Below are 15,148 nucleotides of genomic sequence, written 5' to 3' on the forward strand. Positions count from 1 at the left end.
CTTCCTCCTTCCTTCTAGTGCCTTTATGAGAGGGCAGTAGTCTGTTTCTCTGGGAAACAACTTTGGAAAAACAAGTAAATGGGTCCCAGCAGAGTCCCAAGCCCTAGGAGGTCTGTGTCCAAGACTAAAGGTGCCAGCAGGCCTGAGTCAGAGAGCACTTGACCTCTGTGTAGGGGCCTGGAGCCACCTGGGGGCTTGAAGGTGGCTTTAGCCGCCTAGCCACAGCTTGGGTGGGGACACAAGCTCTTTCCATGGCCCAGGTGGGCTGGGGCCTAGGCTGGGAGGGCCAAGCTGGCTCACCCAAGTCTTTCAGAGGCCCTTACTTGGAGCCCTATTCTCCCTCACCCCCCATGTAAACAGGCTACCACTGTAAGTTCATATTTTATTTCCAATAGGTTTGGAGCTTTGTTGATTTTTGCATTTTTGTAAAAAAAAGTTTTCACTTAATTCATTGAAAGCCCTTTCGTGCTGAGCCCAAGGGGGAGCCTGGGCCAGGCCAGACCCTTCACAGCCCTCTTGCTCCCATCCCCAGACCCCCAGCGCTGGGAGCAGGGTGGCTTCCCTCCACCTGCTCTGCCCTCCCGCCCCCGCTGCATCTTTCTGTACAGAACAATTTTTAAAATGGAAGCTAAGACACAATATACATTGGACAGGCACGCACACACATGTATACAGGCGTCCGCTCCAAAGGGCAGGACGTCAGCTGCACTCAGAGAGCACCAAGGAATGCATACGGAGCCCCTCCCATGAGGAGGGCAGGGCTTAAGCCCCACCTTGGTCCTCAGTCTGCAGCTCCTCCCCACCCATTGCCCTGCTAGCTGCCAGAGGGAGGGAGGGGAAAGGGGGGAAGCTGACAGCAGCTGGGGGGTTAGGAAGAGGGCAGTGCCAGTCTGGTTGGGGGTCCTGGGGCCAGGGAGGCTGCTCTGGGGGCCCGGAGGGAGGGGACTGAGGCGGACCCCTGGCCTCAGGAACCTGAGGGGTAGAACACCCAGGCCTTGCCCCCTCCAGGAGCTTCAAGGGCCCAGGGTTGGGAGTGGGGCTGGCCTCTGCAGCTTTGGCCTGCCAGCCCCAGACTAAATATACATTTGGTAAACCTAGGAGCTAGGCCAGCTTAGACCCCAGCACAGCCACCTCCTCAAGCCTCACAACTGGGAAGCAGGTCTGTTCCCGGGATGTCCACATCCCTGGCTCTCACCCTGGCCTGGGGAGGTGCAGTGAACAGGGCCTGCCCTGAAGGCTGGGTCCCTCCCCTCGGCCCCTTCCAGCTTTCTGCTTGGGCCCCAGGAAGAAGTTAAAACTAGTTAGTTTTCCTACATTAAAAAGAGACAGAAACACATCCCCTGCCAAAAGGCCGGTGGGCAATGAAGGGACTTTGTCTCTGCAATGGAAAAGGAGAGAGTGGGCAAGGGGAGGGCTGCAAAATAGTTTCTTTTAAAAAGTGCTTGGTAAGTCTGTTTTAAAGTGTGTGTCTATATCTATGTACAGATATACACACAGACACTGTTCACACACTGCTGCCCACGCATACCTGCACACGTACAGAAATGTATACATATACAGAATCATATACATATACATACATACATACATACATACATATATATATATACTTTAAAAAGTCCTAGGTAAGAAGATCTGAGCCAGGCCGGGGCCGGGCCTGCAGGGTCACGACTGGAGGGTGTGGGCCCGGCTGGGCTGGCAGACGGGGCACTCGCTGCCCTCGGCACAGAGCTCACACAGCACGGCATGTTGGCACGGCAGCACCGCTCGGTTCTGCTCCTGACACTTAAGGCATTTCACCGACTGCATGTGGAACACGGCCTGCGGTGGGAGGGGATACCGTGATCACTGGCCTGGCCCAGCACTGGAGCCAGCAGCTCTCTCAACATTCACTTCAGTCCCCCTGGCATGAGAAAACTAAGGCACAGAGTTCAGCAGCATGCTCGCAGGACCCAGGCTGGCAAGTGAGAGCTGGAGTTCAGGCTGTTGCCCTCAAGACTCTCAAGGTCTGCTTCTGGCCCCCCTGGGGAGAACAGAGGGCCAGGGTGACTCCACAGGCTCCTACCCTGACAGACTCTTCCTCTCACAAAGCCTCTGCCCCTGCTTCATTTGATCTAACAGTGACCCTTGGTCCCCAAAAGAGAACAGTGGGGCCTGGCTGCAAATGCCCAGTGAAGGAAAGAACGCACTTTCTACTGTGCCATGCTCCCCAGACATCCAGCCGGGCACCTAAGAATGCAGACAAAGTAGCCCTGGGGACCTAACTGTTCTGGAATGCCTACTGGTATGTGCAGAGCTCAGAGGAGAAGCACTTCGATGCCACTGAAGGCCCAGGCCTAGTGATGCAGCTTGGGTCAGCCCAACCCAGAACTGTGGGGGGCAGGGGACACTGACGCCTCTCCATCTCCACTATGCCCACCTCTAGGAGGGCAGGATCTTGTGTCAGCCCAGCAGGTAGGTAGAGGCTCTCAGGAGGGTGGCTGTCCCTGGAGCAGCATGGACCCAGCAGAGCCCAAGTACTGGCTGAGGCTACTCTATACCCCCACCCAGCACTCCCCTAACCTCCCAGGCTGACCTTGTCCACTTGCTCCAGGTGGGCCCGCAGCTGCTTCTGGAGGGAGTAAAGGGTAGAGAGCGAGAGGGCCTCCAGGTCAGAGAAGGTGGGTAGGGCCTGCGGGTCCGGACCCGAGTGAAGCCGCTCCAGCTCTTCCTGTAGCTTCTTAACCTGACCCTCCAGTGCATCCCGCTGCTCCCGGGCCAGCTCGCACTCGGCACCTGCTGCACTGGCCCGCTCACCGGCCTCCTCTGCCTCCTTCTTCCAGGCATCACAAGCCTGTGGGCCCAACACACAGCACCTCATCGTGATGGCCCCCTGCCCCCGGTCCCCCCTGCAAGTGCCTCTCTGGGAGCCTGTGTGGGCCACTTGTGGCTGCAGGGGCTGCTCGGGAGCTGGGTCAGCTGCCTGGGGAGGGAGGAGGCGGACACTGCCTGCAGAGAAGAGAGATTTCAGGACCTGCCAGAGACTCTCTAGGCAGGGAATAGGGCTGAGCCCAACACAGCAGGGCAGCACCTGGCAGAGCTGCATGTGCTGCTGGCCAGCACCTGCAGGAGCAGCCAGGCTGCACCTGGCCAGAGGAGCCATCTCAGAACCTAGAACCTTGGACCTGGAGCCCTGGAGAGTCAGGGCTTCTGGGGAAAGGCCAGCAGTGCTGTGGAACCAAATCAAATAAGCAACTCAGTGGGAATTCTGGGCTGGGGACACTAGGCTCCCCAGGGTCATGACTGGCAAAGCGAGTGTTTCCACAGGAGAAGAGAGTGAGAGTTTCTGCTCTGTCCTCTAGGACCCCCCCACCCTTGCACCCCTGTGCCTGCTCTGAGACAGGCTCAGGCTGCATGCCACCCAGACCCTGGGAAGGCGAGTGGCTATGGAGACCCAGTACCTGCTTAGCTTGCTTCCAGGACTCCTCCCACTGCTTGATGGTGCCATTAGCTTCTTCGAGCTCTTGCCGCAGCCGGGCCAGCTCAGCAGCCCCTGGCCCTGACAGGAAGGCAGGGGAAGTGCCTGGGGAGAAGCTACCAGAGGCAAAATGCTCCCAGATGCTGCTATTCATCCCGTTCAGACCTGCCTCAGGAAAGGGAGGAATGTGAGAGCTCTGGAGGGCTTTCAGGCCTGGGCCCAGGCCATGGTCCTGTCCACTTTTGTTTGGCGGCTTCAAGGGGCTAGCTGTGTAAGGCTTCTGCCATGTCAGGCTGGGGCCTCTCCCAGGTATGTAGGGCCCAAAGATGCATCAGACCTACTGTAGCACGACCTGCCACTCAACATTTGGCACTTAGGGATGGCTGGGTGGCTCAGCGGCTGAGCATCTGCCTTTGGCTCAGATCTGGGGATCAAGTCCCCCATTGGACTTCCTGCAGGAAGCCTGCTTCTCTTTCTGCCTAGGTCTCTGCCTCTCTCTCTCATGAATAAATAAATAAATCTTAACAAAAAATATTTTTTTTAAAATTTGGCACCTAGCTTCTGAGGCTTAGCATCCTCATCTGAAAAGTGAGGTTGCCATCACTTGCCTCACAGGGTGATTCAGGGGCTTCAGAAGTACTGCAGGAAAGCAATCTGTAGAGGGAGCAATTTGTGACTATGAGCTGACTTTCAGCCTAGAGGGAGGAGCACCTTCTTGCACCTGCTGTAAGGCTTGGGAGGAGAGTCAGGGGCAAAATGCAGGCTAGAGCTTCAGATGGAGGTACAGCTGGAACAAGAGGAGTTCAGGGAGCCCTGGGTTCATTCCCCTTGTTTTATGCTAAGGAAACAGATAAAACGTGTTGCTAAGAATCACACAAACAGTAGGGGCGCCTGGGTGGCTCAGTCGGTTGGGGTTCCAACTCTTGGTTTTGGCTCAGGTCGTGATCTCAGGGTCATGTGAATCGAGCCCTATGTCAGGCGGCTTGAGTTTCTCCCTCTGCCCCTTCTCCACACACTCACTCACATGCATGCGCTCTCTCTCTCTCTAATAAATAAATCTTAAAAAAAAAAAATCACACAAACAGTAAATAGTGGAGCCAATATACAGTCAGGATATCTGACTCCAAGGGCTTACACTTTTTGATGAGCTAAGCTGCATGCTCCTCCAACCATGCACTTGCTCAGTCTTTCTTTTTTTAAAGATTTTACTTATTTATTCATGAGACACACACAGAGAGAGACAGACAGAGACATGGCAGAGGGAGAAGCAGGCTCCACATAGGGAGCCCGATGTGGGACTCGATCCTGGGTCTCCAGGATCACACCCTGGGCTGAAGGCGGCACTGAACTGCTGCCCCACACTTATTATTCTAATAATTTCTTTCTCATTCCCTTCCCAACTAATCCAGCCAGGATATTCCAGAACCTTCCAAGCAATACAAGTGCACCTGAAGTATGAGAGACGTCATCCTGTGTGGAGAGCCTGAGATGTGCGCTATCTATGAGCCTACAAGCCCGGTCTCAGAGATGGGAATTCAGAACCAATATAACACCATCCCAGCAACAAGCTCTTCCCATGGACCTCTCCTCCACAATTCAGGTGGCATTTCCTATCTTGGAAGAGAGCCACTTCCTCTCCTGATCATCTCCAGGTCAGATGACCTCTATTATTCTGAATCACAAACCCAGGCCTCTGACTCCACACAAGAGTGACAGTCCCTAAGTATGCTCTAATGTCTGTGCACCTCTGCCTCCCTCCCTGCCAGCTGGACCTGTTGAACTCACAGTGTATCTAAAAGCTTCTGCTCAGTAACTACATAGAGAAGGAATGAATGTGGGGTCAGTAAGAAGGTCTAGGGTCAAGACGCTTCCAGAACATGAGCAAGTCAGACAAATGTAACAGAAAGCATCTGAAGCTGACAAAAATCAACATAAAAAGGCAATGGCCACCTTCAAAACTGGAAAGATGCTAAGAAATCTCGAGTGAGATTAGGGAGCTCCCAAACCTGGTCAGAATGTCAAAGGCTCAGAGGCTTAGGCTCAGTGTGACCAGGAACCCCAGAACCCTGGGGGGAGGTTACTCCTGACCTCCTCCCAACAGCTTCTGGTTGGGGGATGGACTAAGCAGAGCAGCTGCTGTTTGAGAGGTGGCAGGCTGGGCCCAAGTGTTACGTCAGTGAATATTCACAGTGGCCGCCCATGAGAGGGTACCCTGCCTGAGCTGGTGGAGCCTGTGGCTCTCCACACCCTGCTTCTAACTAGGATTTGATGTGCCCTCTGGAACCCACAATCCACACCATTCTAACTCTGTGTACAGCAAACAGCCTTTGGAGTTACAGCTGGGCAACCCTGAGCCTGTTCAGATCCTTCCTTTCACCTCTTGTGAAGCTGGCTGTTTTGAGTCCCCCGCGCAGAGTTCAAGGTGACAGGAAGAACTGGCACCTAGGCCCCTGTGCCTGAGGCCACTACACACTGGCCCCTGTGCCCAACACTTCACTCTTGTCACTCCGTTTAAGCCTCACCACTGTCTTACAAAGAGGATGCTGCCATTACACAAACTTCAAGCAGAGAAAACTAAGAGAGGCTAAATTGCTTGTCTAGGCTTACCCAGCTAAGGGAAACGTGAGAGAGAGCCCAACCCACCTCTAAGCCATGAGCCCCTTATTTCAGCTTCTACTCTGCATTGCATCTGGCTGTGGCCAGATGCACTTTCGAAAAGCCCAGATTTTGCCCCAGATCTCAGAGACATAAAACCCCTCTTACCCAAAGATCCATGTGATGCTGAGGTCCCCAAAAATGTGTTTTCTGACTGGCTCAGGTGGCCCTGGGGCTGCTGCAGGAAATGTGAGGACAGGCTGACAGGAGGGGATGGGGATGCTGAGTGGAAGGAAGCAGAACTGCCCAAGGAGCCAGGGATGTTCACGGGTGCAGAGCTCTGCAGCAAACTGCCACCTGTAAGAGAGGCCCCAGAGGGCCCAGTGAGGGCAGGGCAAGCTACACGGGGCAGGGGACAGCTCATCTGCACCACCACCACCACCACCACCCACCTCCCCCGACCAGGCTGGACCCCTAGGAGCCCGCCCTCATGCACTGCCCGCCCACTGCCCAGTACCAATTGTGATGCTGCCTGGGTGGGGCACCGTGCTGTTATCGAAAGTCTTCTCTAGGGCAGCCACCCCAAACTCGTTCAGGTCCAAGTCATCCAAGGCAGACTCTGAGGATAGAGAGATTGGGGTATGAGCCTCCTTGCCTCCCAAGGGACCACACAAACCTGAGGTTCCAGGTCTTGCCTCCAGGACCCACCTGCCCTCTACTGCCTCCTCTTCATGCTCAGTCCCACTAGACCCATGCTCTCAAGCCTCTGCCTGTTGGGCTGCTCCTCTGCCAACACAGATGCCCTGCACTGTCTGCCTTGCCAAGTCCAGCTCAAATGGCTCTCTTTTCCGAAGCCTTCACTGATACTTCCGGGGGACCCAATGCAGGGTCTCTGAATCTGATGGAGATCTTATCTTGTCTCCTATTGTTACAGCTCATGTCTCATCCCCGAGTTCTCTAGGGAAAAGCAAGTCTCTCAGCCCTCAGGGGGTAGTGTACGTAGTAGGTGCTCGACAAATATCCACTGCCCTCTGCTGAACTAGACTGCGAGATTGGGAACAAAGTCCTTCCCTGAGGGCAGGAACACTCTGTCTCCATCTCTTAATATCCCAGTGCTTAAAACACAATCTGGCACGAAGTGGCACCCATAAATGGCCGCTGAAAGAGACAGTGGCTTCTAATAACCAGGAACTCTTGAGGACAGTTGGGCAGGTTGTTCACTTGAGAGAATGAGTGAGGGCTGAATGACCTATGCCATGGAATGAGACTACACTTGTCCAGAGGAAGAGGGATCTCTTTCTAATTTGCACAACAGAGCAAACTGGAGGGCTACTTTGCTATAAGGGGTAATCCTGGCGCTACACTTTGGGCTCATTTTCCCTTTAGCTCAAAGGGCTCAGAGTGCCCACCCTCTGACTCTCCCAAGATAAACTGACAGGTGATAAGTACACTGGTTTGAATCTCACTCCAGAGACCTAGTTTCTCTAACTACAGGTCCAGTCCTGGACTTGGCAACAGAAATGGCCTAATTACCTATGACTGACTCTACCGTATCGCTGGTGGGATAGAAGGGCAGAGCATTTGCATTCATGCCAGGGACGCTGCTGGTGCCGGCAGGGCTAGGAGGAGTAGCTGCCAGGCTGGAGGTGATACTAGAAGAGATGCTTGAGGTCAGGGGGCTGCCCACGGGAAGGATGCCCAGCATGTCCTGCAACGAGAGAGGAGGAGAGGCAATGGGATGCCTGCTTATGGAGGCCATGGCCAGCAGCTGGAGATGGAGGCTGGGAGGAGGGGCAGAGGGAAATGGTGCATCCCAGCTCTCATACAGATAACCCCATCCCCAGACAGGACCCCACCCTCTTGACACCTTGTTGAGAGGCTGGAGTTGGAGAGCTGTGGCTTGCAGGCTGCAGGGCCCACTCACCCTGAAGTCCTGCAGTAGGGAAGGGAGAAGTCAGTCCAGTGCTGAGCAGAGTATAGGTGCTCAAGAAATATATATTTTTTGACTGATGACTGAGTCCAGGAGGTAAGGGGTTCCAGGGCCTGACCCCACTCTCTCTGGATTTGGAGCTGGGACCACACTTTAGTCCTGCCCTCAGTTTGTGGGGAAAGCAGTGGCCCCACTCCCTGAAGCCTGAGATTCTGGGCCTATCCTGTCCATAGCTAGTACCAGAAGGGAAGGAAGGGGGCTGAGAGCTGTATACCTGTTTGGGCTGAAGGAGAGGCTGCTCTTGACTCCTGGGCTCTAGTGAGTGGGGTTTTAACTTGGCCTGAGAGAAAGAGAAGTCAGGGAGCAAAAAATCAATGTGATGCTTGGGAGTCCAGGAGTCCTCCCAAACCACCCACCTGCCATGGCCCACTGAGGCTGAAGGCATGTGTCCCACGATTCCCCTCCAAACACACACACTGGACTCCCTCTCCACCCCTACTCCTTTACCTACCCTAGGAACCAAGGGAGCTGTTCTCTCCCCACTGGGGACTCCAAGCCTCAGGTAAGTACAATTAGAGATTCTCTGTCCTGCTCCCCAAGGCCCTGTCACTCCATCAAGGCAGCATAGGGCAGGGAAAAGACTGGCTATGGGGTCAGAAGACTGAGATAGTCTCTGTGACAGAGGTGCCTGGCCATGCTAACCTTCCTGTCTTCATTTGTAAAATCCCGATAGCCTCACTCACTCTGCTTAGTGTCGAAGAGGCTATGACAGGGCTTCCTAGCTCCCAATCATGTTCCCTCCCCAAAGCTGGGGCAAGATTGCCCTCCAGGGCTCCTCCTGTCCCATGCAGGGAGAAGGCTAACCTCACTGAGGTTCCCCTTGCAGCCCTTACCTGGCATTTAAAATTTTTCAGGTACTCAGCTCCCACCTGGTCTTCCCTCTCAAAGCCAGGAGCCTTCTTATAGCTGCCAGGGGCGAGGCCAGACTCCCCAGGGAAGACAATGCCTTCCAGGTTTGGGGGCTTCCTGATGGAGCCCGGGGGGGAGCCGCAGAGATTAGATGGGCTTCCCAGATTGCTGTTTCTACAGAGGAGCTGCAGAAAAGAAAGGGAGTAGCTTGGTGTGCAAAATGTGGGCTGCGGCACAGCCCATCCTCCATCCCTTCCTCAGGAAAAGTCTTCAACAGGGCTCAGTTCTATTTTCATCTGCCAATGGGCAGCAACTACCATGCAGAGACCCCGAACCTCATGAGGAAATGACCGGGGGCGGGGGGGGGGGGGGCGGGGTGTGTGTGGCAGAAGGCTCGTGTCCCTTCTACCAGCTGTACCCAGGCTGACCAATGCAGGCTCTGGGTTTACTCCCCAACCCGCCCCAAGCAGATTTTGACAGAAAAACCCGGAGGCAGAAAGGGCAGAACCCTTTGGCCTGAAGCAAAATATGAGGGCCCAAGCACTGGCTGTGAGGGAACTGGGGGACTCAGAGGCAGGCACTGAACTCCTGGCTAGCTGGAGCCCACCCACTCCCTGGACGGGCACGTACAGTGCTGAGGTCAGGGGCATGCGGGCTGGAAGGGCTCACGGGCACCGAGTCTCCGGCAGCAGATGGCATGTACAAGACAGGACCCGGCTGAGTGGGGCTCGACACGGTTGAGGAAGGCTGTAGATCGTCACTGAGGGGTGGCTCTGCAAGAGACAGGGTCAGGGTGTCAGCAGGCTCCTGTGTCAGCTCTATCCCTCCAAAAACACATCTGGGTCTTTTTCTAAGGAGAGCATGCACCCCCCGTGCACAAAGGGAAGGCTCCTACCTTCCTTTTGTTAATATTACATACTGTGCACTTACTTTGTGCCAGGCAATTTGTATTAACTGTGAATCTTCACAATGACTAGAAGATACAAAATATTGTAGTCTACATTCTACTGGTAAGGAAACTGGGGCTCAGAGAGGTAAGGTTAGTCTCCCTAGGTGTTGGAGCTAGGAAACAGGAGACCTGGGATCTGAACTACTCCAAAGCCTGAGCCATTAATTACTCCTCCATGTGGCCCAGCTGCCCCTGGCTGGGGATGTCCTCCGTGCCAAGAATACACTCCCCACTCTAAGGGCCCTCAGTGTACTTTTCACTCTAATCTCAGAGGTAAGGCCTGGCCCTGAAAAGAGGTGAAGGACAATCAGAGCAGTGGCTTGTGGTGGCCACAGGTTTTAACTCGATCCCCATCTCTGAGATGGGCAGTGGTGGTCTGGAGTGCAGTGGAAGCACTGACAGCCACGCTGACTGACACAGCAGCTATGAGCCACATGCGGCTACGAGGGGCTGGTTGGAACTGAAACGTGCTGTACCTAATTCAAGTGTACAACAAATTTCAAAGACTTAGTCTGGGGGGATAAAAAAGTATAATATAGATTTTTATACTATTTTTGAAATGATATTTTATACTGAATTAACTAAAAATATACTGTAAAAATTTAGCCTTTTTTAACATGGTTACTTACTATACATGGTTACTATAAAGTCTAAAATGACATAAGGAGGGCAGCCCGGGTGGCTCAGCGGTTTAGCACCACCTTCGGCCCAGGACGTGATCCTAGAGACCCGGGATCGAGTGCCACGTTGGGCTCCCTGCATAGAGCCTGCTTCTCTCTCTGCCTGTGTCTCTGCCTCTCTCTTTCTCTCTCATGAATAAATAGATACAATCTTTAAAAAAAAAAAAAAATGACATAAGGAGGGCTGCAGTACATTTTCATGGAACAGCTCTGCTCTCAGCAGGATGGAGCACCGTGTTCTATTAGTGATGTCGGTCATGGATGTAGCATGGTGTGGCTGCTGAGATCTGCCTACTTGGCTCTGGGAGGGTGCCTCACCCTGCCTGGGCCTGTGAGTGCCTGACTAGGGTCCTGCTCTCTGTCTCAGGACCTTGGAAGCTCCAGGGCTTTGAGGCCAGTTCCAGGGGGTATATGCAGCGGGGGGACTGGAACTTCCAGTGAGGACAGAGCCTGATGCTGGCTGGCAAATGAGAGGTCACTCCTCTGACTGAGCCTGAGCAGAGGGTGAGGGGAGGAGGGTGGAGAGAGCAATGGAAATAGCATACGTTCTACGTGGGCGAAGGCGCAGAAAGGTCCTCGGGGACAGCTGCCTGACTGCTGCATGTCGTTGCACTTGGTGGATTTATAGATCTGGAGGGCAGAACAGAGGCAGGTCAAGCTTAGGCAGAGAGGGACAGGCAGGCCTTCAACATGAAAGGATTAGTTTAGTAACTATTTCTCCTCCCAATTCCACATCATTTCCCTAAGTCTCTCTGTATTCACTTCTTATTCAAACTCCTGAAGCAGATAGGGCCACCCCCATGCCAAGGACACCCTCCCTTCTGGAGTCACAGATTCAACCAGTCCTTTGGCCCTCACAAGGGATCTTTTCGATGCTGTTACTCCACTCAGGGTCTTGTCCAGGGCTATGACCTCTAAATGCCCCTTTGGGCATTAAGAAAGTCAAGATCACAGGCAGCACCCACCCACCAGGGGGCACCTTGGGTTGGGATCTATGTCTAACTTTCCATCCTGCTATCTGTAACCCACATAAGGTGACCTCTGTCCATATGTCTATCTCAAGATGTCCTAGCCTCCATGGTCCCATAGGCCAGGACAGCATGTGTCTCTTTATACCCTATACCAGATCTTAGATCACTGACGTGGCCCAAGGCTACAGCATAGGGCCAGTGGGCTGGGAAAATACAATAGAGAGGTTGCAGGTACCATCAACTCTGATCTGAAACACAAAAAAAGGGCTCTCTTATTTTTTAATAAGGTCCTGAGGTCACTGGATTGTAAGCACCATGAGTGTGCTTTACAAAGCCCAGAATGGCCAGGTCACTATGCCCAGTCCATATCTTCCCTGTCAGGAGGCCAGGGAGATACAAAATTGGGAGCAGGGGGCTGCTCAATGACTATGGGCTCAGAACCAGGCAAGTGACCAAATTAGGGTACAGGGCTTCTTTAGGCACTGCCTGGGTGGGGGCCTCTTCCAGAACAGTGTCAATGTCAGTTCTGCCCACATCTGCCCAGGCCTTCCTTTCCTTCTTCCTTGCTTCCCAAAAAGGGCATGTTAAGCCACCCACAGAACTCATAGGGCCCCAGCCCCTGCTCCAACACCCACCTCTGGGTGGAACTGCTGCTCCGTGCGGGTGTGACAGTACTGGCAGGCATCTCCGTTCTCACACTTGCCAGGGTCTCCCCACTCATCCCCATGTTTTACGTTGGGACACGGAGATGACCTGGTCCAATTACATGGTGGGGTCAGAGGGATATAGGAGAGGGAGAGAGTAGGAGCTGGGAAATGCCAACTAGGTGCCTGTACAGGGCCCTCTTTGGTCTCCCTGCTTCACAGGGCCAGGCTCACAAAGAGAAAAGATGAGCTGCTGAGCGAGAGCCTTACTGGGGCCAGAAGCTAGACTCTGCTTCTGTGGAGCAGCGTGGCTGTATCAGCAAGAACACATTCTGTCCCCTTCCACCAGGTCCTCACACCAAGCACTTTGCAGCCCCACAACAGCCAAACCATACTTCCCGTACAATGGCTTGCCCCAGCAGTCACCCCTGAGGATCAGAACTGGAGGGGCCTTAGAAATCATCTGACCCAAGATCCTCATTTCATGCCAGGGGAGGATCCCAGAGGACTCCCCGTCATTCAGCTATGCTGACCATCCCCTCCCTTTGTACCTGGGCCCTACAACCCTATAATCCCCAGGGCTGGCTTCCCTGCCTCCCTGCGAGCACACTAGAAGCAGCCCCCACCATGATCCATTCCTTGCCACCCCTCCCTCCCATGACTGGCCTGCCTGGGCCAAAGGACCTGTATTTGTGTTTCCGGGGGCTCCGCCGCCGGTCCTTGCTGTTGTGGTAGTAGGGACAGGCATAGCCCTGGCGGCACAACCTCGGGGGCTTCTTGCATGGCTCCGTCTTATAGTTCCCCAGCACGTAAGCGGTCTCTACACAGAGGGGTCAGAGGCAAGGGTCAGGCAGGTAGGGCAGAAGAAGCCACTTAGGAAGGAGTCCAGGAGCTCAGGCCACCTCCTCACGTGCCAACACCAAGACTGAGACCCAAGAGAATCAAAACACTGTCCCTCACTGGGCTCACAGGGTAACACAGGGCAACTCAGGAGGGTCAAGCGCAGGTGTATATAAACATACCTAAGTACGCTTGTGGGAAAGCCCCCTGAGGAAGTTGGGGAGCACCTGGACTGATCAGAGCAGGGCAAGGTGTGTCTGGGGAAACTCGCCAGAAGTGCCCCCAGACGAAAGGGCTGTGGTTGGAAGAAAGCTGGGATGAAGAAGTGGTGGCTCTGGCTAGAGAATGCAGTAGGTGGTGGTGAGCCAAATCCTTAGGGTAGCTATGGGCAGGAGTGGAGAGAGGACACAGCTAGCAGGAGGGAAGCATGGCCATTTGTGGGGCCACCTTTACCTTGCCACCGTGGCTCCTCACTGAGGATTTTTTCTATCATGGCGTGGCTTGCAGCCCCAGCCGTCTGGCCCTCTATGCTGCCCTCTACTGTGGTCTGGCCGTTCTGCAAGGCCTCCATCGCCTGGAGCTCTCTGAGAGGATAGGAGAGGACAGAAAGTGGGGCCGGGGCATGAGGTGAGAAGCAGAGTACCAGCCCCTGCACCCCATCTATGGCAGTCACCGTGTCAGCAGCCAGGTCCCCACCTGGCCCACAGCCATCAGCCCACCTGATGTCGTAGACAGGGGAACGGAGGTCATGGGGCCCGTGGGCAAAAGCGCAGTGCAGGCCGTTTTTGGTGCAGTTGCCTTTTGAGTCTGTCTCATGGATACAGATTCCAGTTTTGTAGTAGCGCAGGTGGTACCTGCGCTCAGTGTCCCCTGTGGTCCTGTGCAGGAATGGGCACCTGAAACATTGGGATGAGGGAGGGGTCACTCACCTTGCTCCTGTAGCCTGGGCAATCAGCCCCTGCCCTGCCCTCCCCATTGAAGGCTTTCTCCAGGACTGGGACAGTGCGTGGATAGTGCGCTAAGGCCAGCAGCGAAGGGCCCTGCTGTGGGAACAAAACCACCCTCCCACCATCTGTCGGATGCTGTGGTTGGACGGGGGCCCAACAGGGGCCAGGATTCCTACTTCAGCCTGCTCAGCAAGTCCTCTCAAAGGCTACCTGGCCAGGGCCCTGGGCTGACTTGAAGCTCCAGAGGGAGCACACTTCTGAGAGAGCAAGTGCTGCCTGGATCTGCAGAGGTCCACAGAGCAAGGGCCTGCTCAAAGCATGGGTACCCCCTCACGCCCCTGGCATATTTATCAGGCTGGGGCAGTGGGGACGACAAGTCTTGGACGTCTGGGAGAAGTGCACATGCAGGGATGGCTCAGTGAGCTATACCCACAGGCCTCTAGCAGGGTTTCCCATTACCACCTCTGCACAGTTCAAACAAGCAGGGTCAGCAAATGCTCCCTCCCAACGATGTCCCCAGGTTTGCCTTTTCTTTTCTATTTAGAAGAAAATCCTGTGTAGAGTTTCCCCAAAGTGGGTAAAGAAGCTCCCCCCCCCCCAACTCTCGAGGATGGTGGGGTCTGAGCCCAAGTCCAGGCCACAGGAAAGCAGGCCAGGCTGTAGCAGTTGCCCCTGAAAGTAGCTTTTAGCTAGCTTGTTAGAATCTACCCCAGCCTATTCTGAGAGCATCTGACCCAGAAGATAGGAGGCTCCTCTGAGGGTAGACTGAGGGGCAGGGCACTCACTCGTCGCCCTCCGGGCAGAGGCCTGTGGCCTCGTCGTACTTGGTGCAGTAGACGTCGGGGCTGTAGTTGAAGGTGCCGTCCCGACGGCGGATGGACCGGCGACGTCGCTGGTTCACGAAATGCCAGTGGAAGCAGGTGTAGGGCCGGTGCTGAGTGCATTTGTGTTGTACAAAGAGGGGGCACTGCTCCGTGCGGAATTCCTTCAGGTACCTGCAGGGAGAGCCCCCACGTAGGGTGGGCCAGGAGCAGAGACTTAAGCCCCTTGCTTCTTAGCAAGAAGTTAGCCACCAAGTCTTCTGAGGGCCCTACTCTGGGGTGCCAGTTCCATTAGGACAGAAGAGGCCCAGAGCTAAGGATAGACCTTAGCGTCCAGACCCTTCCTAGTACCCAGATCCCAAGCCAGCCTGAAGAGCAGGAACCACAGACCACAGCAGTCAGCTG

At 54.6% G+C, this 15,148-nt stretch overlaps 1 protein-coding gene across 9 annotated transcripts in view; it reads right to left on the minus strand.

The window, feature by feature from the left end:
- Positions 1-368: 368 nt before the first annotated feature.
- UNK (unk zinc finger) overlaps positions 369-15,148 on the minus strand; it is a 34,474-nt gene continuing 19,694 nt past the window's right edge. For 7 of the 9 annotated variants that reach the window (XM_025999767.2, XM_025999765.2, XM_025999761.2 and 4 more), the window contains 15 exons: positions 14,708-14,917; positions 13,695-13,871; positions 13,429-13,559; positions 12,820-12,955; positions 12,127-12,244; positions 11,066-11,150; positions 9,522-9,664; positions 8,876-9,076; positions 8,257-8,322; positions 7,586-7,760; positions 6,570-6,671; positions 6,221-6,409; positions 3,441-3,622; positions 2,576-2,833; positions 369-1,821 (listed from right to left, as the gene is read on the minus strand). In XM_025999767.2, the coding sequence (XP_025855552.1) occupies positions 1,666-1,821; positions 2,576-2,833; positions 3,441-3,622; positions 6,221-6,409; positions 6,570-6,671; positions 7,586-7,760; positions 8,257-8,322; positions 8,876-9,076; positions 9,522-9,664; positions 11,066-11,150; positions 12,127-12,244; positions 12,820-12,955; positions 13,429-13,559; positions 13,695-13,871; positions 14,708-14,917 (2,329 nt within the window). In that variant the 3' untranslated portion in view covers positions 369-1,665. The remainder of the gene's footprint in view (positions 1,822-2,575; positions 2,834-3,440; positions 3,623-6,220; positions 6,410-6,569; positions 6,672-7,585; positions 7,761-8,256; positions 8,323-8,875; positions 9,077-9,521; positions 9,665-11,065; positions 11,151-12,126; positions 12,245-12,819; positions 12,956-13,428; positions 13,560-13,694; positions 13,872-14,707; positions 14,918-15,148) is intronic. The other 2 variants (XM_025999764.2, XM_072746589.1) reach the window with 1 other exon arrangement.

Source organism: Vulpes vulpes, chromosome 2 (assembly GCF_048418805.1).
Source record: "Vulpes vulpes isolate BD-2025 chromosome 2, VulVul3, whole genome shotgun sequence".
Lineage (NCBI taxonomy): Eukaryota > Metazoa > Chordata > Mammalia > Carnivora > Canidae > Vulpes > Vulpes vulpes.